This window comes from Papilio machaon, chromosome 29 (assembly GCF_912999745.1).
Source record: "Papilio machaon chromosome 29, ilPapMach1.1, whole genome shotgun sequence".
Lineage (NCBI taxonomy): Eukaryota > Metazoa > Arthropoda > Insecta > Lepidoptera > Papilionidae > Papilio > Papilio machaon.
This window is the reverse complement of record NC_060014.1, coordinates 1,383,393-1,396,069: the sequence shown is the minus strand read 5'-3', so window position 1 is coordinate 1,396,069 and position 12,677 is coordinate 1,383,393. Positions and strand designations below refer to the sequence as shown.

The following is a 12,677-nucleotide window of genomic DNA, read 5'->3' as shown; positions in this document are numbered from 1 at the left end:
CCATTATCATGTAGCTAGCTATAGTAGTGTTAGTGGAAGAAGACTTTAATTCCTACAAGCTACATGCCATGTTTATTCGATAAACAAAATGGTGCCCATCACTCCTGTCAACTGTCAATGTGAAATTGCGAGGCATTATCGTAATTTATGTAAGATCTACGAAGAATTTACTTGTTGTTATTTTAAATTAAGTAGGTATTTTTTATAAATTGTACCGTTTTGAACACGTAAGTATATTGGAATTTTTTGAAATTAAATAAGGACTTTTAAAGTGTTATATTAATTGCGAAATATTTAAGTTTCTCAGATATGTCTCAGATTTTGTCAAAAAATTACCTAATATATTAAAATAAATATTTCTATTTGTCAATACAAAAATCGTACACAGATTATAATTTAAATTAAAAGTCGTTTAAACACTTGTAATTATTATTTTTTTAATTTTCGTCCAGAAACGACTGAAATTGTACACCGAAAATTCCAAATTTAAATTAACATACAAAGGGCAGGCACGCACGACTTGCACGGAACGAGAAACGATTAAAAAGAAAAAAATCGAACACAAAACATACCAAACGAAATTAAACTCTATTCCTAAATGAATACAGTTTAAAATTACATCGATACTGCTTCAATTAAAATATTAAACAATATTATTTCAAAACGTTAGAAGTACACAACTGTATCAATCAAAAGTCATCTTTATTCCTTATACATAAAGTTGAAATTTGTTTGAAATAAAGTACTGACGTAACAAATAATTAAAATAAAATATTCAATCAAGGGAATATAAGCTCTACACCAAGTGTTTAAGGTTGTAATTCATTAAATCGTAAATGGCAAGTTTTTTTAATTCAAAGTTCATGCGAGGAAGTATGTCGTGTTATGCCAAAGGTCAAATGTACAAAATGCCCCAACAGAACACAATAATGTTATGTTGTTTGGTAATTAAAAATGTTAAAAAGAACAAAGGAAATAAAAATTTCATTTATTACAATTGGCTACCAAAGCTTTATAAAAATAAATCGACAACAAACAATTTTTCTGCAATGGATTTCACGATTAATTCTGTCACAAAATATGTCACATAAAACCTACTTAGGCATAAAACATTAAATTAAAAGAAAAAAATACATAACAACACAGCATAGACAAAGGTATCTGTCCCGGAGCATAAGTCAAATTAAATTAATGACAGCCCACTAACGCCGTCCTGTCAATGTCAAAAAGTGTAATAAGTCAATTTTTTTAGCAATAAACAATAAAATAAATTAACAATTATCTATGTACAAAACTTTATTATTTACATTTCAACAAGAAATATTTAGTGAAGTAATTTATTACGTTTATTGCTTTTTTATAAATAATTTTTAACAAAGATTCTTAATTTTAACTGTAAATGGCGTAGATTAAGGAAATAGCGATTGTTACGAAGCTGACTGTAATCCTTGTCCCCGAAGAGGCTGAAAAAAATAAAACAGATAAAAAAACCTATTTCGGTGGCTCCTACCTACGTTAACTATAGTTAGTGTTTGAAGCGCAGTGTTTCAGTGGTCAAAGCGTCGGGGGCTCAGGAGTTAAGCACTTGACTTGTAATCTGCAGGGCCTAGGTACAAATAACGCCAAGTATTGATACTTGGCGGTATTTTTCGATTTACATATCTACATTCATCCGACGTTGTTACGGTGAAAAAGTCGTAGTCAATCCATACTGGGTTAGCGTGGTTGAATATGGTCTCGTCACCCATAACTTAGGATAGGCTCCGAGACCCTCAATGCGATGTATAGTGAGCTGATGATGGGCAGTGCTCACTTATATAAGTGTACTAGCTGTCGCCCGCGACTCCGTTCGGGCACAGTTAAAAAAACTTAATAGAAAAATAGATGTTGTACGATTTTCAGACTTACTGAATACGCATATAAAATTTGGTAAAAATCGGTTAAATTATGCTGTTAAAATGTAGCTTATATGACACGTTCGTAGATGAGTCCATGGAGGACAAACATTGTGACACGAGATTTATATATATTAAGATTAAGTTGGGTGTATGCTTGTTTATAACCTTATGATATAAAAAACCTATTCATTGATAGGAATCAGTTGCACATAAATACTTACTACACGTGTTCAGTTGTTCAGAATAGGGGAAATCGAAGCCACATTGACATAGTCCATTTCTGCACACAACTCTATTTGTTATGTTGGCTAAATAACATTCACTGCTTCGACTACACGCTTCGAAAAGACCTGGAAAATAAATGTTTACGTTAATACATGAAGAGGAAACTTTGTCCTAACGATATTCGAATATATATTACTAATATTATAAACTAGCTGTCGACCGCGGCTCCATCCGCACGGAATAAAAAAAAAACTTGAGAGGTGTCAAGGGACACCCGGATGGAACGAAGTTCCTTTCGATTAATTAGTGAAGGAACCAATGTTTATTCTATGAATAAAAAACTTAAGTCTTCACAAGAAGTACATTTTATTTCTATGAATTTTTGTTATATATTGTCACGTCGTTGCCATGGTGATATAGCAAAAAGTGTCGTGACAACTTTTCGTAACAATTTTTTCCGTCTAGCCCCCTTTCACAACGCGCGATAAGGAACTTCGTTCCAAAAATACCACATAAAAGCCTTAATTATATATAACCTTCTTCATTAAACTTTCAATATCTTTTTAAACGTTAACCGTCGGTTTCTGAGACCAAAATTTCTGTACAAAACAAAAACAATTAATAGCCAAAAACTTAATAGCCTATGTGTTCTTCCAGACTATGTTCTACATCTGTGACAAATTTAATCAAGATCTGTTGAAGCGTTCTGGAGATATCTTCAAACAAACATACATCCATCTGAACATTCGCATTTATAATATTAGTAAGATACGAAAGTTTAGATGGATGGATGTTTGTTTGAAGGTATTTACGGAACGCCTCAACCGATTTTTTAATTCCGAGTGAACAGAGTCTCGAGCAGCAGCTTGTTATTACAATAAATATGTTAGTAAAATTTGAATAAAAGATCCGCCATTGTGCAGTTCTAACGTAAAAATTATCTGACGTTACAAGGTTACGTTGTTGGATTTTAATGAAGTGTCAAATGTGAGCTACTAATTATAGTAGCCATTAGGCGATCCTATAGTCGACATTTTTACATTGTGTCAAAACATAAGACGCCATTTTGTGACTTCGTTCGAACAATTTGAATAGGCAAATTAAAAAGATGATACGTCTGTAAAATTACCTGTCATAGGCCAACATCTGCCATCTTTGTAATGGTATGTGTTCAAACATTCACATTGCCCGTCCATACATTTACTAAATTCACCCAAATTTGATGTACATTGAGCAGTCACATTACAATCACTGCCGTGACCAAGAGATTCTGTGGACAGACATGAAAAAAAGAATTATAGTTGAATAAAAAAAATACTAACATTGAAATTAATAGAAAACAGCGCCATCTATTGGTTACATTTTGAACAAAATTAAAAAAAAAATTACACTAAATAAATCTTTACATATTACTCTTTGTGATTTTAGAATATGCTTGTAAAAAAATAGAACTACAGAAGGTTACAATTGAATCATACATACATAAAATCTCCTATCAAACTCAACAGCATTATAAACGATATGCATTGCTCGTAATTCAACAAATAAAATATCATACCTGGCCAGCATTGGTCATCGTACTCCACGAATCTATCGCGGCACTGACATGTCTGACTACCGTTGTTACTCTGACATATTGTGTCAGGGATCACACAGTCAGTATCCAAGAAACATGTACCACCAATCACTAGAAAACAAAATAGAACAATGAGACCCTTCGTATAGAAAAAAACTTGAGAGGTGTGTTGGGACACCCGGATGGAACGAAGTTCCTTTCGATTAATTAGTGAAGGAACCAATGTTTATTCTATGAATAAAAAACTTAAGTCTTCACAAGAAGTACATATTATTTCTATGAATTTTCGTTATATATTGTCACGTCGTTGCCATGGTGAAGTAGCGCTCATTCGTCGTTAACATACTTACTATAGCAAAAAGTGTCGTGACAACTTTTCCTAAGAATTTTTTCCGTCTAGCCCCCTTTCACAACGCGCGATAAGGAACTTCGTTCCAATTACGTAAATCTTCGAAACTAAAAGCTAGCGTTGCGAGTATTGCATTGCGCACGACATACACAACGTTAAATTGTTAACACGTGTCTTGTCCGTATAGGCGACATGATAGTATAGATCTGCTCCGCCATCTTGAAAATTGCAGCGACTGTTCTCACGAAGACCTTGACAGACAGGTTGCTTAGCAACTATAATAGTCTGGTTTCAAGATTAACGTGACCCTGTGTAGAAAGGGCCTAACTATCATACTAAAATCGCGTAGCAATTACTTAACTAGATTTCCTTTCACGTGAGTTAGTTACTAAGGACTGCTTAACTAACCGTTACACGATTCTAAGTGGCATTTAGTTATAGTTAAACTATATTACTGATATTTATTTCTGTTAAACTTACCAGGAGCACATAAGTTCCCATCTTGTTGATAACCATTCCCGCATACACAGCGACCTGCCTCGCAGACCGCGTGCTCTGCGCCTGTGCACTCAGCTGTTACTTGACAGGAATCTCCTAGCTCTGGAATTTAATAGAATACATCAGTTGAGTGTCAAGTTTATGGGATTTTGAAGCTTAATTCTAAAATAATAGAGTCTAAAATCGAATTCAAATGTTTTAGCTTACTTTCTGAATTTTATTTTAAAAGTACTTGATGTGGAAAAGTCTGTTATTTAATTTGTATTCGCGCACATATTTTTAATGATAAAATTGTGCCATTTATGAAGATTACTATGGCTATCAATAGATGGCGCTAACACTAAAGTTTTCTAAACTTGACAGTGGAAAATCACTAGATGGCGCTGACACAGAATTCAACCTTAGTCCGAATGACACAATTTTTTACCCAATCCTGTAGTAAGACAAAGACCATCCACTTCTTGTAATCCATCAGGACACGTGCAGTATCCCTGGCCAAGTTCATTCTGTACACACTGGATCTCCAACTCGCCAGCTAGACAATCGCTGTCCACTTCACACGTTTCTCCAATACCTGAGGATAGAGAGAGATGGAAGAATAACAGTTATGGTCGTCGTTAGTTAATATACGTAACTGTTTAAACTTTCGTGAAACATCATAATTAATTAATTAAGAAACGGCTTAACTCACGTTTTGATCGTCCGGTCGCGGCACCGACTAGTTTCGGACCCATCGGGGGTCCATCTACACTCGCCCTGAAGTCTGAAGAACTAGTCGGTGACGCCACCGGACGATCAAAACGTGAGTTAAGCCGTTTCTTAATTAATTAATAGACGTAACTGTTGAAGGTAGGTTTGTTACCTAAAGATAGTAAGTGGACAATACTTACCAGCAAACAGTCTGCACATTTCCCTCCTTGCGTCCCAAACTGCATATTCCGCGATACATTCACATGTCCGAAGTCCCCAAGGTTCTTGCGGTGGTCCACAGCGGGACGCCGCACCGAATGTATGACAATTATCATCCGTCACACAGGACTCGTTGAAACGACGCGTTACTGGAAAGAGATAACACTCCATTGAAGTAAGCTTTATGTTGCATCCAGAAAACTTTCGCAACCAGCAAGCCGATACAAAGGTTGAATTTATACAATAGTGGTCGCATGCGACTTCATCAGAACTGAATGAATAGCCTAAAATACGGTCTTATAAATTAGCTATTTTCCAGTTAAAGTCCCGTCAAAATCGGTCCAGCCGTTGAAGAGATTACCCGGAACAAACGACGGCTTGCGAACAGAGAGACAAACATTTAAAAAATTGGTTGGGTACACGAAACTTGATTTTTTTCCAATAGTACATATAGACACTTAATTTTTTTAATAGTATATTTTTTATTTGACCAAATACAATCTTAACATATCTATATATATAAAAGAGAGTCGTGTTAGTTACACTATTTATAACTCAAGAACGGCTGAATCGATTTGACTGAAAATTGGTGGGCAGGTAGCTTAGAACCAGGAAACGGACATAGGATAATTTTAACCCTGTTTTCTATTTTTTATTCCGCGCGGATGGAGTCGCGGGTAAAAGCTAGTTTGATATAAAGACTTATTTACACTTACCTCTAATACAATCTCTCATGTTCCTATCAAAGAAGAAATTGGGTGGGCATGTACATACACCGTCCACAACCACCGCAAGCAGACCCGCACATTGCTCTTCAGTAGATGGTGAAGCTAGCTCTATATAAACAAAACATTAAACTGTAAATAATATAGGGTTAAACAGAAATATGGAACGAGACTAAAGTTTTTTTAAATTCTTCCAAGTCAGTCACATTAAAAATGTGTTTAAAATTCTTTAAAAAAATCCACAAAATCAAAAAAAAAATTATTAAATTCAAAAGTTATTGCCACCCATGTTATTTTATTTTAAAATGTAGTGACAACATTATAAATATAACTGTCACGGCTAGACGTGCGTGCAGGAACTGACTTGAACAGTTGAGTTGTGGCTCTACAACTAAATTTGCAATTCACAGCTCATTGCGATATACTGAATGTGATCCGACTAGACGTGAGCTGCCTGGTGACTTGCAGCTCAAAACGCAAGCAACTATACAGGTACAAATTGAATTAAGCTGCAAGTCTGTTCACTGATCCGTTTCACAAGTGTGAACCGTGAGATGATTATCATTAGTTGACATATCTTACCAGCTAAACAAGTTGAATTTCCTTCGATATAATAACCCAAAGGGCAGATACACACTCCGAATGGCGAACACTCATATGGTTGGGGACATCTGTTGTCAGCGTCACATGTGACTAATCCGCCATCTTCTTCTGGTACGTCAGTCGTATTGTTAGAACTGTCACTTTCTAATTTTAATACTAGAGCTTCTGTATTAGTGTTTTTTACACCTGTAACAAGTATAATAGGATGATAGGACTGTTGGGGGTAGTTTATAAGCTTCGACGAAACAATCGCGGATGCTCGAGCTCAGTCTCTTTGCATTCATTGAGGAACGTCCGACATTTTTGTTAGTTTCAATTTGTATTTTTGTGAAAATTATTAATAGTTAAGTTCGTTATTTTGTTGTTAGTTCTTTAAAAAATACTGTTGGATCAAATAACTAAAAATATATTTAAAAATTATTTTTACTTTACTTATCATCAGCTCACTATACGTCCCCACTGGGCTCGAATCCTATCCTAAGTTAGGGGTGACTAGCCCATAGCCAACCATAGCCCAGTGAGGGCATGACTTCACACATATCATTGAAGTTCTTCTCAGATATATACAGGATGTATCACAGGATAAATGTACATATGTAAATCGAAAAACACATTGGTTCATGGCGGGATTTAAACCCAGGACCTGTAGATTGCAAGTCAAGTGCTTAACCTTTGAGCCACCGACGCTTCACTTGACTATCATCAAAGTACATTATTATTTTTAATACGTATCCATAATTCAGAATTGATAATAGATCATACTACAGGTTACAGATTACAATAGAACAGATATTTTATTTAGTAATTAATAGCATCGTCGAACCTGAACCGAGAGTTCAAAGGATCGCGATATTTCTCTCGCTTATCCTGGTTCGACTGTAGTTAACATTAACTTTGTATTGCAAGTAATCTTATCTATATATATAAAAGAAAGTCGTGTTAGTTACACTATTTATAACTCAAGAACGGCTGAATCGATTTGACTGAAAATTGGTGGGCAGGTAGCTTAGAACCAGGAAAAGGACATAGGATAATTTTTACCCCGTTTTCTATTTTTTTTTATTCCGCGCGGACGGAGTCGCGGGTAAAAGCTATCTATATATATAAAAGAAAGTCGTGTTAGTTACACTATTTATAACTCAAGATCGGTCGAACTGATTTAGCTGAAAATTGATGGGGAGGTAGCTTAGAACTAGAAGACATACATGGGAACTTATTTATCTTGTGTGCATTTTTCTTATTCCGCGCGGACGGAGTCGCGGGTAAAAGCTAGTTATAAATATATGCTTTACGTTTATTTCTGTTTGTTTTTTTAAATAAAAATAATTAAATGACCATTTGTCAATCTTACCATTAAGATTGTAACATGTAAAAGACGTCACGTCACAAGCTCCGTCAGGAAATTGACAATCTTCATTTACAACACAACCATCTCCAACAGCTGTAAGAAATGAACAAGCTATTTTAATACGCTACGCGATTTACGTGACTATTATTGACGTGTTTTATTATCTGATTAGCGCCATCTATCTCCGCCGTGTGGAAACAAAATTGAACGCTACATAATTATTATTATAATGGTGTAAGTTGGAACGTATAAATTGTAACTATGTAACTCTAAAGCTGATCGGATCTGGATGAAATTTGAACCAGAAACAGATTACACTCTAATATTATAGCCCATAGACTAACTCAGTTTTTTTTAATTCAACAGGTTCAAATCACGTGTACTTGACAGCTAGTTTATGCTTTCATAAAATATTATTTCGTCATCCTGATTTGAAAATAGAATTTTCAATATTTTTGCTTTTCTGTCCATCCGCAAGTTCATGTTTGTTTCGAATAATCTCCGGAACGGCTGGACCGATTTTGACGGGACTTTTACGAGAAGGTAGCTGATGCATGAGGGCATGTTTTAGGCTATTTTTACTACAACTTTTTAAGACCGCTAGTATTTAATAAAGACGAAATAACTTACCAAGACCTCGTTTCCTACATTCACCTCTCTGTCTCAAGTAATAACCGTCAGCACAGACACATGTTGTATCACAAATCATGCTGAACGGATTCCTAATGACTCCCAAGCACTCTTCATTCCTTGAACAAGTCTCTCCGAAGTCGGACGTCTTCCAACATCTACCGTATAGATAGTGGTGACCTTCTCTGCAGTCACATACACCTTCTGAAAATAGAAAAAACAAATTAACATTGACTTGCTTAACGGGTTTTGTCAAAGATAATGACAGGGATGACGATATATTGTGTACAGAGATTTTGGTCTCAGAAACCGACGGTTAATATTTAAAAAGATATTGAAAGTTTAATGAAGAAGGTTATATATAATTAAGGCTTTTATGTGGTATTTTTGGAACGAAGTTCCTTATCGCGCGTTGTGAAAGGGGGCTAGATGGAAAAAAATCTTACGAAAAGTTGTCACGACACTTTTTGCTATATTACCATGGCAACGACGTGACAATATATAACGAAAATTCATAGAAATAAAATGTACTTCTTGTGAAGACTTAAGTTTTTTATTCATAGAATAAACATTGGTTCCTTCACTAATTAATTGAAAGGAACTTCGTTCCATCCGGGTTTCCCTTGACACCTCTCAAGTTTTTTTTTTATTTAAGGTGGCAAAAGGCAAAGCTCCCGCGGCGCATAGACATTCGCAATTGCAGATATGTTGCCTACCTTTATTCAACAAAGAAGGGAACGTACAGAAAGAGAAGGGAGAATATTCAATATTTTCCTAAACGTCCTTTATCAAAACCACAAATAACAAAATGACAGGAAGGGAAAGAAAACTAAATTTAGGCTTCCGGCACGCACTCATGAGAGTACATGAAATTGCTTTCACTTGACGCCTGTCTTCTGTGCGGTCGTAGTATTTCACCGTTGCTGGCGTTTACTGTTAGAGTGTCTGTCTTTTTAAAATTAAACATATAACTATAGGGTAATTATATTAATAATAATTTTATTACCTGTTGAGTTTTCATTGCGTCTACATTCGTAATTATTAAATAATCTGAAACATTGATGATCCTCTACGCAAGAAGAGAAGTAATATGGCGCCACTGTTGAATAACAAAAAAGTGAAATTACTTCGTCCGAGTCCGAAATAACAATAATTGTACATAATACACATTCGAGGGTATCCATCGCATTATTATATTACTTTTTAGTGTTTTTTTTTATTTATTTTTTTGAAGAAGTTTTTCTTTTTTTTCTTAAAATTTTTTTACTCTGAGTTCCACCTACATCACTTTGGTAATGACTACTCTAGGACTACTATTAACTTTTTTTACACTTTTCAAAGACTTCTTTTTTTTCTTTTAAAAATGAAAATACTTACAATCAGCACAGACTGTACCACCGAGCACGGACTGTTGTCCTTCAGGGCACAAGCAGGATCCTTCCTTACAGACGCTGCCAGCGAGACTAGCACATTCTGAATCTTCATTGCACAACCAAATAGCTGATACATTAGACTGGAGAAGCAACCCTGCAAAGGTAAGATAAAAAATTAACATTGGTAGACACCAGCAACGGCATCTGTTGCACTAATGGGCTCGACCGGTGTAAACCACGATGAAAAGACGTGAAGTGGAAGTAATTCCGCGTTTCATCTGGAGGTTCAAAGTCCTCTATCCCTTCAAAGGAAGTGCATTTGACGGAGGAGACAACGCATACGAAGGGGAATTGAGATTCAAGATTGGCAACGCATCTGCAATTGCTAATGTCAATGGTCAGCAGAGCGTTGATAGCTCAGGGGTTAAGCACTTGTTCTGTAAGTCTTGGTTCTAACCAGCGCTTGGCTGTAACTATGGCCGAGTCATTCTTAACTTAGGGTAGATTCCGAGCCATTCAGCTGATGATGAAAGTTTAGCTTTAAGTTTAAAATAAAAAAAATCCAATTAAATTATGACTCACCGATGACTGATAAAATAATCCAAGACTCCATTTCTTTTTTTAATCTAATTAATTTATTGTAATGTTTAAAAATATATTAAGAGCTTTCAAATAACCATTTCTAATATAAATGCGCGTGCAAGTAACAGCACATAATAATTCACAGACAGCGTAATTATCATTCCAGATTAAACAAATCGATATTTATGTATTACAGATATTAAAATGAATAGAGGCGGCAGTTGAATTATTAAAAACTAGCTTTTACCCGCGACTCCGTCCGCGCGGAATAAAAAATAGAAAACGGGGTAAAAATTATACTATGTCCGTTTCCTGGTTCTAAGCTACCTCCCCATCAATTTTCAGTCAAATCAATTCAGCCGTTCTTGAATTATAAATAGTGTAACTAACACGACTTTCTTTTATATATATAGATTATAGAAAACTTTACATTCTTTGATTCGAATTGTAACCACAGCTGTCAAATAAATCGAATTGTTATGTGTTAATGTCAAGAAAGTAAGAACTGAAATAATGAAAGATAGATAAACCTGGAGAACTAAACTCGGTGTGTTGACGGATTAGTGTTCCATAAAATAAACTTCTATTCCCCTTCCCATCATTTCCTTATAAGAAAAGGGTGGAAAGGGAAAGAGGACTTAAATAAAGCTTATGCATAGACATTCATTAGACTGTAAATATCTGAATTTACTTCTTACACATATTTCACTTCATCTTATTGACTTACTATCTGTCGCCCGCCACTCTTCAGCGCGGAATTAAAAAAACGTACGTAGCCTGTGTTCTTCCAGACTATGTTCTACATCGGTGCCAAATTTCATCAAGATCTGTTGAGCCGAGATACCTTCAAATAAACATACATCTAAACATTCGCATTCATAATATTAGTAAGATATGTAAAATTTTAGTTTACGAATACAATTTTATGTCGAGTTTCACTGTCCGTTCTGTACATTCATAACTCTATAATCCATATCGTTTCCACGTTCACAACGCAGGTGTTCTATCTAATACTAAAAATTTAGATAACATTTGATAAAGTTACATACTCAAATATTAATCATGCTTTTTTATTACAATACTAGTGGTTGTACGCGACTTTGTTAGCGTAGAAACAATTGTAACCTATAACATTCCATATAGTCTGTTTTTTCAACCTTATAAAGGTAAAATTGGTTAGATTTGTTTGTTATATAATTTCACGTCATCAGCTCACTATACGTCTCCACTGTGGGGCTCGGAACCTACGAGTACCAAGTTAGGGGTAACTAGGTCATAGTTAACCACAGTCAAGTGCAGGTTGATTTCACACATATAATTGAATTTCTTCTTAGATATGTGCAGCATCACGATTCCATCACGAACGTTGGATAAATGTACGAATGTAAATCTAAAAACACATTGGTACATGGCTGGATTCGAGCCCAGGACCTGCTGATTGCAAGTTTAGTCCTTAACTCCTGAGCCATCAACGCTCCGACATAATTTCACATTTCTATTGAATTCGACTTTTATAATAGAATAACTGTTAAAAAACTTATTGTCAATTAAATATTTTTATTATTTAAAAAATAACGTAAAGTAATTTCTTGCAATATCAGGACAGAGAACTGAATATGTTTTAAGGTACTTTGTTAGACTGAAACACTTACCGCCTTATTACAAAACGTGGTCTAACTATAAAACCTGGTTTAAACCTACATTCGAAGTGGTTTATTTAAAATTCATATTACAAAACGTAGTTTAACGTTAAACCTGGACTATCTATGGTAACAACTTTAAACCATTGCGTTCCCAGGTTTAACTATTTAGACCACAGATTTAGACTTATGTCAGAAGTGTCGAGTTACGAGTTTTGTGCCTTATCGGGTTTTTGTTAAAAATCTGATTTGGTTAATTTAATGGACATGGAAGACATTGAAGATATTGAAACAATGGAGATATTAGAAATGTCACGTCAA

At 35.0% G+C, this 12,677-nt stretch overlaps 1 protein-coding gene across 1 annotated transcript; it reads right to left on the bottom strand.

Annotated features, from left to right (window-relative positions):
* Nucleotides 1-1,349: 1,349 nt before the first annotated feature.
* On the bottom strand, nt 1,350-10,805 carry LOC106712088 (prion-like-(Q/N-rich) domain-bearing protein 25). The gene is made up of 14 exons (XM_045685368.1): nt 10,717-10,805; nt 10,139-10,288; nt 9,768-9,860; nt 8,762-8,965; nt 8,135-8,224; nt 6,763-6,969; nt 6,172-6,291; nt 5,437-5,604; nt 4,974-5,120; nt 4,529-4,648; nt 3,682-3,810; nt 3,253-3,393; nt 2,120-2,248; nt 1,350-1,463 (listed from the first exon to the last, which is right to left on the bottom strand). The coding sequence occupies exons 1-14, from the start codon at nt 10,745-10,747 to the stop codon at nt 1,390-1,392; spliced, it is 1,803 nt and encodes a 600-aa protein (XP_045541324.1). The 5' UTR covers nt 10,748-10,805; the 3' UTR covers nt 1,350-1,389.
* Nucleotides 10,806-12,677: the final 1,872 nt, after the last annotated feature.

Bases quoted from the DNA above. Each gene is read 5' to 3' on its own strand.
- LOC106712088 (XM_045685368.1), bottom strand. From the start codon at position 10,747: ATGGAGTCTTGGATTATTTTATCAGTCATCG. The intron at 8,225-8,761 runs GTAAGTTATTTC...CATTTCTTACAG, and splicing joins ATGTAGGAAACGAGGTCTTG to CTGTTGGAGATGGTTGTGTT. The intron at 3,811-4,528 runs GTAAGTTTAACA...TTTGTTTTCTAG, and splicing joins TGGGAACTTATGTGCTCCTG to TGATTGGTGGTACATGTTTC.